This window comes from Platalea leucorodia, assembly GCF_965183815.1.
Source record: "Platalea leucorodia genome assembly, contig: HAP1_HAP1_SCAFFOLD_656, whole genome shotgun sequence".
NCBI classification, from domain to species: Eukaryota; Metazoa; Chordata; class Aves; order Pelecaniformes; family Threskiornithidae; genus Platalea; species Platalea leucorodia.
Genome location: NW_028120983.1, coordinates 5,515 through 17,319, shown reverse-complemented (window position 1 = coordinate 17,319; position 11,805 = coordinate 5,515). Strand labels below are relative to the sequence as shown.

At 73.1% G+C, this 11,805-nt stretch overlaps 2 protein-coding genes across 2 annotated transcripts; both read left to right on the top strand.

Moving 5' to 3' along the window:
- Positions 1 to 263: 263 nt before the first annotated feature.
- On the top strand, positions 264 to 5,285 carry LOC309604338 (apoptotic chromatin condensation inducer in the nucleus-like; the record flags this gene model as incomplete). Its single annotated transcript, XM_082339283.1, is given in 8 exon segments — positions 264 to 338; positions 341 to 385; positions 981 to 1,088; positions 1,782 to 1,889; positions 2,975 to 2,996; positions 2,999 to 3,379; positions 4,096 to 4,196; positions 4,837 to 5,285. Coding segments are annotated over 8 exon segments (1,245 nt in total). The 3' UTR covers positions 5,242 to 5,285.
- Positions 5,286 to 7,005: 1,720 nt separating this feature from the next.
- Positions 7,006 to 11,519, top strand: NGDN (neuroguidin). Its single transcript, XM_082339282.1, has 10 exons — positions 7,006 to 7,081; positions 7,169 to 7,240; positions 9,325 to 9,462; positions 9,541 to 9,625; positions 9,712 to 9,773; positions 9,861 to 9,960; positions 10,037 to 10,193; positions 10,765 to 10,912; positions 11,002 to 11,065; positions 11,175 to 11,519. Exons 1-10 carry the CDS (start codon positions 7,031 to 7,033, stop codon positions 11,192 to 11,194), a joined length of 897 nt encoding a protein of 298 aa, XP_082195408.1. The 5' UTR covers positions 7,006 to 7,030; the 3' UTR covers positions 11,195 to 11,519.
- Positions 11,520 to 11,805: the final 286 nt, after the last annotated feature.

The window sequence follows — 11,805 nt, the reverse complement described above, 5'->3', positions numbered from 1 at the left end:
GGACTGGGGGGAACTGGGATGGACTGGGGGGGAACTGGGAGGGGACTGGGAGGGAACTGGGGGGCACTGGGAGGGGATTTGGGGGGGACTGGGAGTGAACTGGGATGGACTGGGACATACTGGGGGGGGCACTGGGAGGGCAGTGGGGGGGGACTGGGAGGGACTGGGGGGGGTCACCGGTCCGTACTGGTCCGTACTGGTGTGGGCTGGGAGTGACGCGGCGGCCGCCCCCCTCCCCCCAGGCGAGGCCCCGCGGCGGGGGGATGGGCGCCCAGCCCCGCCCCCTCGGGCTCTGCCTCCCCATCGACGACCCCGTGCGGGCCGCGCCCCGCCCCTCCCCCCCCCCGCGCCCGCCCCTCCCCCCATCGTCCACCTCTGCAACCTGGTGAGGCCCCGCCCCCGCCCGGGGGGGGAGGGGAGGGGGGGGGGAGGGGCCGGGAAACCCACTTGGGGGGTGGGAAATCCACTTGGGGGGCAGCTGTGGGGCTGGGAAATGCCCTTGGGGGGTGGGAAATCCACTTGGGGGGCAGGTGTGGGGCTGGGAAATGCCCTTGGGGGGTGGGAAATCCACTTGGGGGGCTGGTGTGGGGCTGGGAAATGCCCTTGGGGGGTGGGAAATCCACTTGGGGGGCAGGTGTGGGGCTGGGAAATGCACTTGGGGGGTGGGAAATCCACTTGGGGGGGGCTGGGAAATTACTTGGGGGGCAGGTGTGGGGCCGGGAAACCCACTTGGGGGGTGGGAAATCCACTTGGGGGGCAGGTGTGGGGCTGGGAAATGCCCTTGGGGGGTGGGAAATCCACTTGGGGGGCTGGTGTGGGGCTGGGAAATCCACTTGGGGGGCTGGGAAATTACTTGGGGGGCAGGTGTGGGGCCGGGAAACCCACTTGGGGGGGCTGGGAAATGCACTTGGGGGGCCGGGAAATGCCGCTGGGGGGCCGGTGTGGGGCTGCCCCCCCGCTGCCCCCCGGCCGCCCCCCAGGTGCGCCCCTTCACGCTGGGGCAGCTGAAGGAGCTGCTGGGGCGGACGGGGCGGCTGCGGGAGGAGGGCTTCTGGATCGACAAGATCAAGTCCCACTGCTACGTCACGGTGCGTGGGGCGCCGGGGGGCGCCGTGGGGCGGCCGTGGGGCGGGCGGGGGGGCGCCGTGGGGCGGCGGGGGGCGGCGGGGAGGGACGGGTGGGGGGAGGTCCCGGGAGGTTCTGGGGGGTTCTGTGGGTGCTACGGGGCGTTACGGGGCGCTATGGGGTGCTGTGGGGCGCTATGGGGTGCTATGGGGCGCTGTGGGGCGCCGTGGGGCGGCGGGGGGCGGCGTGGGGCGGCGGGGAGGGACGGGTGGGGGGAGGTCCCGTCAACTTCTGGGGGCTTCTGTGGGTGCTGTGGGGCGCTATGGGGTGCTGTGGGGTGCTATGGGGCGCTATGGGGTGCTGTGGGGCGCTATGGGGTGCTATGGGGCGCTATGGGGTGCTGTGGGGTGCTATGGGGCGGCAGGGAGGGACGGGTGGGGGGAGGTCCTAGGAGGTTCTGTGGGGCACTGTGGGGTCCCATGGGGTGCTATGGGGCGCCGGGGGGTGCTATGGGGCACTGTGGGGTCCCATGGGGCGCCATGGGGCGCTATGGGGCGCTATGGGGCACTGGGGGGGGCTGTTAAGGGGCGCTATGGGGCAGACTGTGGGCGTTGAGAGCAGCCCTACCCCCCGCTCCTCCCCCCTGGGGGAGCCGTGGGGCGGCCGTGGGGCAGCCGTGGGGCGGCCGCTGACCGGGCCCCCGCCTGCCCCCCAAGTACGCCTCGGTGGAGGAGGCGGTGGCCACCCGCAACGCCCTGCACGGGGTCAAGTGGCCCCAGTCCAACCCCAAGGTGCTGGCGGCCGACTTCGCCGAGCAGGAGGAGGTGCCGTGGGGCAGCGCCGTGGGGCAGCGCCGTGGGGCTGGCGGCGGTTATGGGGCGGGGGGGGGGGCGGGAGGGGGACTTGGGGGGGGTGCTTGTGGGGCGGGGGGGGTGGCACTTGGGGGTCCTGGGGAGCACTTGTGGGTCCGGGAGTCACTTGGGGGGCAGGAGGGGGAGTTGGGGGGGATCACTTGTGGGTCTGGGGGATGACTTGTGGGTCCGGGAGGGCACTTGTGGGGCGGGAGGGGGATATGGGAAGATCGGTTATGGGTCTGGGTAGTTCACTTATGGGTCCGGGGGATCACTTATGGGTCTGGGCAGTTATTTAGGAGTCTGGGTGGTTCACCTGTGGGTCGGGGCGGCTCACTTGTGGGTCCGGGGGGGCGCTTATGGGTCTGGGCAGTTTACTTATGGGTCCAGGTGGCTCACTTATGGGTCTGGGCGGTCACTTATGGGTCGGGGCGGTCACTTGTGGGTCCCGGTGGTTCACTTATGGGTCTGGGCGGTCACTTATGGGTCCAGGTGGCTCACTTATGGGTCTGGGCGGTCACTTATGGGTCCGGGGAGTCACTTGTGGGTCCGGGCAGTTTGCTTGTGGGTCCAGGTGGCTCACTTATGGGTCCCGGCGGTTCACTTATGGGTCGGGGCAGCTCACTTATGGGTCCCGGCGGTTCACTTATGGGTCTGGGTGGTCACTTATGGGTCCAGGTGGCTCACTTATGGGTCCCGGCGGTTCACTTATGGGTCGGGGCAGCTCACTTATGGGTCCCGGCGGTTCACTTATGGGTCTGGGTGGTCACTTATGGGTCCTGGCGGTTCACTTATGGGTCTGGGTGGTCACTTGTGTGTCCCGGTGGCTCACTTATGGGTCCCGGCGGTTCACTTATGGGTCTGGGTGGTCACTTGTGGGTCCCGGTGGCTCACTTATGGGTCCTGGCGGTTCACTTATGGGTCTGGGTGGTCACTTGTGGGTCCCGGTGGTTCACTTATGGGTCCCGGCGGTTCACTTATGGGTTGGGGCGGTCACTTGTGGGTCGGGGGCGGTCGCTTGTGGGTCCGGTCGCTGACGTGTGGGTCGCGCCCCACAGCTGGACTTCCACCGGGGGCTGCTGTCGGAGCGGGCGGAGGCGGGGGGGGAGGAGGCGGGGGCGGGGCCGCGGGGCGGGGGCGGGGCGGGGGCGGGGCGGGGGGCGGGGCGGGAGGCGGAGCGGGCGCAGCGGGCGGAGCGGGGAGCGGGAGATGGAGCGGCGGGAGCGGACGCGGGGGGGAGCGCGAGTGGGACCGCGACAAGGGGCCCCCCCGCTCCCCCAGCCCCTCCCCCCCCGGGCCCGGCCCCGCCCCCGGCCCCTCCCCCGCCGCCGCCGGCCCCCTGCCCCCGCCGCCCCCCCGCGGCCCCGGCCACGCCCCCCGCGAGCCCCGCCCCCGCCACCGCCCCCCCGACAAGGAGCGGCCCGGGGGGCGGGGCTGCCGCGAGGCGCGGCCCGACAAGAGAGGTGAGGGGGCGGGGCTATGGGGGGCGGGGCTATGGGGGGCGGGGCTGGGGGGCTGGGGGGCTGGGGGTGGGGCTGTGGGGCAGCGGGGGTGGGGCTATGGGGCTGGGGGCGGGGTTATGGGGCTGCTATGGGTGTGGCTATGGGGCTGGGGGCGGGGCTATGGGGCTGGGGGCGGGGTTATGGGGCTGGGGGCGGGGCTATGGGGCGGCTGTGGGGCAGGGCTATAGGGTGGGGGATGTGGTAATGGGGTGGCTATGGGGCTGGGGCGGGGCTATGGGGCAGCTATGGGGCTGTGGGCGGGGCTATGGGGCTGGGGTGTGGTTAGGGGGCGGGGCTATGGGGCTGAGGGTGGGGTTATGGGGCTGGGGGCGGGGCTATGGGGCTGGGGTGGGGTTATGGGGCTGGGGGCGGGGCTATGGGGCACTTGTGGGTGTGGCTACGGGGCGGGGGGCGGGGATATAGGGCGGGGGGTGTGGTTATGGGGCGGCTATGGGGCTGGGGGCGGGGCTATGGGGCTGGGGTGTGGTTAGGGGGCGGGGCTATGGGGCTGGGGGTGGGGTTATGGGGCTGGGGCAGGGTTATGGGGCGGCTGTGGGGTGAGGGGCAGGGCTATGGGGCAGGGGGCGGGGCTATGGGGCAGCTAGGGGAGGGGCTGTGGGGCTGGGGGCGGGGCTGTGGGGCCGTGGGCGGGGCCTTAGCGCCCCCCGGCCCCACAGAGAAGCCCCCCGAGGAGCCGCCCGCCAAGCTATTGGACGACCTCTTCCGCAAGACCAAGGCGGCGCCCTGCATCTATTGGCTGCCGCTGACCGACACCCAGGTGGGCGGGGCCGGGGCGGCGGGGGGCGGGGGGAGACCCGTAGCCACGCCCCCAGCCCCATAGCCACGCCTGTAACCACACCCCCAGCCCCACAGCTGCCCCATAACTGTGCCCCCAGCCCCATAGCCCCACCCCAGCCCCACATTTGCCCCATAGCCATGCTCACAGCCCCACAGCCCCGCCCCCAGCCCACCCCCAGCCCCATAACCACACACCCAGACCCCAGCCCCGCCCCCCAGCCCCATAGCCACGCCCCCAGCCCCACATTTGCCCCATAACCACGCTCCCAGCCCCATAACCATGCCCATGGCCCCGCCCCCAGCCCCATAGCCACGCCCCCCAGCCCCACCCCGTCCCATAACCATGCTCCCAGCCCCATAGCCTTGCCCCCAGCCCCACAGCTGCCCCATAGCCCCACCCCCAGCCCCACATTTGCCCCATAACCATGCTCCCAGCCCCATAGCCCCACCCCCAGCCCCACATTTGCCCCATAACCATGCTCCCAGCCCCATAGCCCCGCCCCCAGCCCCACAGCTGCCCCATAACCGTGCTCCAAGCCCCATAACCATGCCCATAGCCCCGCCCCCAGCCCCATAGCCCCGCCCCCCGCCCCGCCCCCGCCGGCTGACCCCGCGGGCAGTTCGTGCAGAAGCAGGCCGAGCGGGCGGCGCGGGCGCGGGAGCGGGAGCGGCGCCGCAAGGAGCAGGAGGAGGAGGAGCAGCGCCAGCAGCAGCAGCAGCAGCAGCAGCAGGGGCGGGGCGGGGGGCGGGGCGGGGGGCGGGGCCTCCTCCGGCTCCGCCCCTTCCTCCCGCGACAAGCGCGGCCCCGCCCCGCCCCCCCGCCTCGTCGCGCGACGCCCACCGCGAGCACCGGCGCGGCGGCGAGAAGCGGCGCAGCCGCAGCCGCAGCACCCCCCTGCGCGACCGCGGCGGCCGCCGCTGAGGGCGCCGCTTCCGGGAAACGGCCTCCACTTCCGGGAAAAGGCCTCCACTTCCGGGATAAACACCTCCACTTCCGGGATAAACGGCCTCCACTTCCGGGATAAACGGCCTCCACTTCCGGGATAAACACCTCCACTTCCGGGATAAACGGCCTCCACTTCCGGGATAAACACCTCCACTTCCGGGATAAACGGCCTCCACTTCCGGGAGAAACGGCCTCTACTTCCGGGATAAACGCCCCCCACTTCCGGGAGGCCGCCATTTTGCGGGGGGGGGGGGGGGCCGTCGGGGGAGGGAGGGGAGGGCGCTGAGGAATAAAACATGGCCGCCGGCGCGGCCCCCACCGAGCCCCGCCCCCGGCCCCTCCCCCCCCCCCGCGCGCGCGCGTTGCTTCCCGCCGATTTGGGGCTTTTTGGGCGGGTTTGGGGGGGTTTGGGGGGGTTTGGGGGAGGGGTCCTCCCGGCCGCCAGGGGGCGCTTCCCGCCCTTGGCGCCGTTCTCGCCTTCTTCTCATTGGCCGGCCCGGCTGCCCCTCACCGCTTCCCGCCCGGCCCGTCGGGGGCGGGACCAGCACCGCCCTCCTCGCCCTCCTATTGGCCAGCGCCGTCAGTGCCGCGCCCTGATTGGCCCGCCCGCCTGCCCCTCACCGCTACCCGCCCAGCGGCGCGGGGGCGGGACCGGCACCCCCCCCCCCCATCTCCTCGCCCTCCCATTGGCCAACGCCACCACCTCCGCGCTCCGATTGGCCCGCTCGCCTTCTCCTCAGCGCTTCCCGCCCAGCGGCGCGGGGGCGGGACCCCCGCGGCTCTCCTCGCCCTCCCATTGGTCGTCGCCGCCAGCTCCGCGCTGCGATTGGCCCGCGCCCGCCTGCTCCTCACCGCTTCCCGCCCAGCCCATCGGGGCGGGACTTGCACCGCCCTCCTCGCGCTCCCATTGGCCAATGCCACCATCTCTACGCTCTGATTGGCCCGCCCGCTTTCTCCTCAGCTCTTCCCGCCCGGCCCATCGGGGCGGGACTTGCACCGCCCACCTTGCCCTCCCATTGGCCAGCGCTGTCAGTGCCGCGCTCTGATTGGCCCGCCTCCCTGCTCCTCACCTCTTCCCGCCCATCCGCGCAGGCGCGGGACCAGCACCTCCCTCTCCTCGCACTCCTATTGGCCACTGCGGTCAGCGCCGCGCTTCGATTGGCCGGCCCGCCTGCCCCTCACCGATTGCCGCCCAGCGGCGTGGGGGCGGGACCAGCACCGCCGTCCTCGCCCTCCCATTGGCCAGCGCCGCCGGCGCCGCGCTCCGATTGGCTCCTCCTGCCTTCTCCTCACCGCTTCCCGCCTCGCCCGCGGGGGCGGGACCAGCACCGCCTCCTTCGCCCTCCTATTGGCCATTGCGGTCAGCGCCGCGCTGCGATTGGCCGGCCCGCCTGCTCCTCACCGCTTCCCGCCCAACGGCGTGAGGGCGGGACTTGCGCCGTCCTCCTCGCCCTCCCATTGGCCACTGCGGGCACCGCCAAGCTCCCATTGGCTCGCCTGCCTTCTCCTCACCGCTTCCCACCCAGCCCATCGGGGCGGGACTTGCACCGCCCTCCTCGCCCTCCCATTGGCCAACGCCGTCAGCGCCGCGCTCCGATTGGCCCGCCCGCCTTCTCCTCACCGCTTCCCGCCTCGCCGCGCGGGGGCGGGACCAGCACCTCCCTCCTCGCCCTCCCATTGGCCAGCGCCGCCGGCGCCGCGCTCCCATTGGCCCGCCCGCTTTCTCCTCAGCGCTTCCCGCCCAGCCGCTCAGGGGCGGGACTTGCGCCGCCCTCCCCGCCCTCCCATTGGCCAGCGCGTTCAGCGCCGCGCTCCGATTGGCTCCTCCCTCCTCCCCCCCCCCCCCCCCTCAGCCTTTCCCTCGCAAAATGGCGGCGGCGGCGGAGGCCGTGGCGCTGCTGCAGGCGCTGCGGGAGCAGGTGGGGGGGTCCCGTCCCCCCCCCCAACCCCCCCCAACCCCCCCAACCCCCCCGAGCCCCCCCTTAACCCCCGCCTCCCTCCTTCAGGTGGCGGCCGTCACCGAGCACGGGCGGGGGCTGCTGCGGCGGGTCCGCGCCGGGCGGCTCCGCACCGAGAAGGTACCGGAGCTGGGGGGGGGGGGGGGGGCTTGGGGGTCCTGGGGGGGGGGGATTGGGGGTCGGGGGGGGGTCTTAAAGGGGGATTTGGGGGGCTTAAGGGGGATGTGGGGGTCCTGGGGGGGGCAGGGGGCGATTTGGGGGTCGTGGGGGAAGATTGGGGGGTCTTAAAGGGGGATTTGGGGGGCTTACGGGGGATATGGGGGTCCTGGGGGGGGATTTGGGGGTCCTGGGGGGGGACTTGGGGGTCCTGGGGGGGTCTTAAATGGGGATTTGGGGGTTTTAAGGGGGATATGGGGGTCCTGGGGGGGGCACGGGGGGGATTTGGGGGTCGTGGGGGAAGATTGGGGGGTCTTAAAGGGGGATTTGGGGGGCTTAAGGGGGATGTGGGGGTCCTGGGGGGGGATTTGGGGGTCCTGGGGGGGGACTTGGGGGTCCTGGGGGGGTCTTAAATGGGGATTTGGGGGTTTTAAGGGGGATGTGGGGGTCCTGGGGGGGGCACGGGGGGGATTTGGGGGTCGTGGGGGAAGATTGGGGGGTCTTAAAGGGGGATTTGGGGGGCTTAAGGGGGATGTGGGGGTCCTGGGGGGGGCACGGGGGGGACTTGGGGTCTGGGGGGGGATTGGGGGGGACTTGGGGGTCCTGGGGGAAGACTGGGGGGTTTTAAAGGGGGATTTGGGGGGCTTAAGTGCGATGGGGGGGTCCTGGGGGGGTCTTAAATGGGGATTTGGGGGGCTTAAGGGGGATGTGGGGGTCCTGGGGGGGGAGCACGGGGGCGATTTGGGGGTCCTGGGGGGACATTGGGGGTCTGGGGGGGGTCTTAAAAGGGGATTTTGGGGGGCTTAAGGGGGATGTGGGGGTCCGGGGGGGGGATTTGGGGGTCCTGGGGGGGTCTTAAATGGGTATTTGGGGGTTTTAAGGGGGATATGGGGGTCCTGGGGGGGGCACGGGGGGGATTTGGGGGTCCTGGGGGAAGATTGGGGGGTCTTAAAGGGGGATTTGGGGGTCCTGTGAGGGGCACGGGGGTCTTAAGGGGGTCGTGGAGGCGGATTTGGGGGTCCTGGGGGGGATTGGGGGTTGGGGGGGGGTCTTAAAGGGGGATTTGGGGTTCTTAAGGGGGATGTGGGGGTCCTGGGGGGGGCAGGGGGGGGATTTGGGGGTCCTGGGGAAGGCATGGGGGGTCTGGGGGGGTCTTAAATAGGGATTTGGGGTTCTTAAGGGGGATGTGGGGGTCCTGGGGGGGGCACGGGGGGGATTTGGGGGTCCTGGGGGGGGACTTGGGGTCTGGGGGGGGGTCTTAAGGGGGACTTGGGGTCTGGGGGGGGATTGGGGAGCCCAGGGGGGGTCTTTGGGGGGGAAAGGGTTGTGAGGGGGGAGATAGGGGTCCTGGGGGGGGGGGCATGGGGGGACATAGGGGTCCGGGGGGGGCATGGGGGGGCACTTGGGGGTCGGGGGGGGGTCTTAAAGGGGGATTTGGGGGTTTTAAGGGGGATATGGGGGTCCTGGGGGGGGGGCACGGGGGGGATTTGGGGGTCCGGGGGGGATTGGGGGTTGGGGGGGGTCTTAAAGGGGGATTTGGGGGGGTTAAGTGGGATGTGGGGGTCCGGGGGGGGGATTTGGGGGTCCTGGGGGGGAGTGGGGGTCTGGGGGGGTCTTAAATAGGGATTTGGGGGTCTTAAGGGGGATGTGGGGGTCCTGGGGGGGCACGGGGGCGATTTGGGGGTCGTGGGGGGGGATTGGGGGGTCTTAAGGGGGTCGTGGAGGTGGATTTGGGGGTCCTGGGGGGGACATTGGGGGTCTGGGGGGGTCTTAAATGGGGATTTGGGGTTCTTAAGGGGGACATGGGGGTCCTGGGGGGGGGCACGGGGGGGATTTGGGGGTCCTGGGGGGGGACTTGGGGTCTGGGGGGGGATTGGGGAGCCCAGGGGGGGTCTTTGGGGGGGAAAGGGGTCGTGAGGGGGGAGATAGGGGTCCTGGGGGGGGGGGGCATGGGGGGACATAGGGGTCCGGGGGGGGCATGGGGGGGCACTTGGGGGTCGGGATGGGGGGCGTGGCCCCCCCCCTGACCCCCCCCCCCCCCCCCCCAGGGCCCCTCGCTGCTGGAGCTGCGGGCGCAGGCGCTGCTGCTCTACCTGCAGGACCTGGGGCTGCTGCTGGGGGCCAAGGCGCGGGGCGGGGCCCTGGGGGCGCTGCCCGCCCTCCCCCGCCTGCTGGAGACCCGCGTGGTGAGGGGCGGGGCCGGGGGGGCGGGGCGGGGCCACGCGGGGGGGCGTGGTCACAGCCTCCCCCTCCCCCCCCCCCAGGTGCTGGAGAAGCTCCGCCCCCTGGAGCAGCGCCTCAAGTATTGGCTGGAGAAGCTGCTGCGGGCGGCGGCGGCGGGCGGGCGCGGTGAGGGCGTGGTCAGGGCGGGGCCCCTCCCCCTTGCCCCGCCCCCCACGCTGTGATTGACACCCGCCCGTCACCGCCCCCCGCAGGCGACGCCGGCCCCTTGCGGTTCCGCCCCGACCCCGCCAACATGGCGGCGGCGGCGGCGCAGGTGAGGGCGCGGCGCCGCGCTTCCCCGCCCCCTCCCCCCCCGTGGGGGGCGTGGCCGGCGCTTGATTGACACCTCCCCCCCGCGCAGGAGGAGGAGGAGGAGGATGAAGAAGGAGGTGGAGCCAAGGCGGCGGGGCGGGGCGGCGGGCGCAGATACGTCCCGCCCCGCCTGGTCCCCGTCCAATACGGTGAGAGCCCGCCCCCTCCCCCTCCCCCCGCCCGGCCCCGCCCCCCCGCCCCGCTGACGCCCTCCCCTCCCCCCAGAGGAGGCGGGGCGGGGCCGGGAGGAGCGGGCGCGGGCGGCGGCGCGGCGGCGGGCGCTGAGCAGCGCCCTCCTGCGGGAGCTGCGGGAGGAGCTGGGGGAGGGGCCCCAGGAGCTGGGGGGCGGGGCCGGCGCCACGCCCCGACACACCCTCCTCAGGTACGGGGGGGAGGGGGAGGGGCACTTGGGGGGCTGGGGGGGCACTTGGGGGGCTGGGGAGGGCACTTGGGGGGCTGGGGGGGCACTTGGGGGGCTGGGGAGGGCACTTGGGGGGCACTTGGGGGGCTGGGGGGGCACCTGGGGGGCAGGAGATGGAGTTTGGAGGGCACTTGGGGGGCTGGGAAGGGCACTTATGGGGCTGGGAGGGGCACTTGGGGGGCAGGAGATGAAGTTTGGGGGGCCGGGGGGGGGGGCACTTGGGGGGCAGGAGGTGGAGTCTGGGGCTACTTGGGGGGCAGGAACAGCACTTGTGGGGAGGGAGGGGCACTTGGGGGGCAGGAGAGGGAGTCTGGGGGGTACTTGGGGGGCTGGGGGGGCTCAGGGGAGGACTTGGGGGGCACTTGGGGGGCAGGAGGGGGACTTGGGGGGCTGGGGGAGTCACTTGTGGGGTGGGGGGGTGGGGACTCAGGGGGCACTTGTGGGGCTGGGGGGGCGCTTGGGGGGCCCAGACAAGGACTTGGGGGGCAGGAGGGGGGTCCCTTGGGGGGCGGGGCTGAGCGGCGGGGCGCAGGACGCGGCACGAGGAGGCCATGCTGGTGCGGCTGGGGGAGAGCCGGCGGGAGCGGGCGCGGCGGCGGCGGGCGGCGGCGGCGGGCGGCGGCCTGGAGGCCATCACCCACTTCGGCGACCTCGGCGCCCTGCTGGAGCCGGCCAATCAGGTGCGGCGGCGGCGGCGCGGGGGCGGGGCGGGGCCACGCCCCTTCCGCCCCCTGACCCCGCCCCGTTTCCTCCCCTCCCCCCCCCGCAGGAGGCACCGCCCCCCGCGAAGAAGAGGAAGAAGAGGCCGAAGGGCAGGAAGGGGCGGGGCAAAGGTGAGGGGGCGGGGCTTGCGTGGGGGCGGGGCTTGCGTGGAGGAGGGGCTTGCGTGGGGCGGGGCTTGCGTGGGGGCGGGGCCTCCCCTGACACCTCCCCCCCCCCCAGGTTTCCGCCGCCGGCGCTGAGCCCCCCAGGACGAGGCCCCGCCCCCGCCCCGCCCCGCCGGCCAATGGGGCGCGGGGGAGCCCCGGGAGGGCCAATGGGAGCCCGGAGCGGCCGGGCGGCGGCACGGCGGCGGGCGGTGACGTCACGGCGGCGCTCGGCGGGGGCGGGGCCGCCTGCGGGGCGGCCAACGGGAGCGCGCCTGCGCCGGGGGCGCGCGGTGACGTCATCACGTTGGTTTCGGAGGCGCTCGGTGAGGTCGCGTCTGTCTGTGGGGCGCTCGGTGACATCATCGCGTCGGGCCGGGGTCGCTCGGCGGGGGCGGGGCCGCCTTTGCGGCGCTCGATGAGGTCACGGCCATTTTGGGGGCGCTCGATGACATCATCGCGTCGGGTCGGGAGGCGCTCGACGGGGTCGAGGCTGCCTTTGCGGCGCTCAGTGAGGTCACGGCCACCTTTGGGGCGCTCGATGACATCATCGCGTCGGGCCGGGGTCGCTCGGCGGGGGCGGGGCTGGGGCTGCCTTTGGGGCGGGGCGCTCGATGACATCATCGCGTCGGGCCGGGAGGCGCTCGACGGGGTCGAGGCCGCCTTTGCGGCGCTCGATGAGGTCACGGCCATTTTGCGGCACTTGA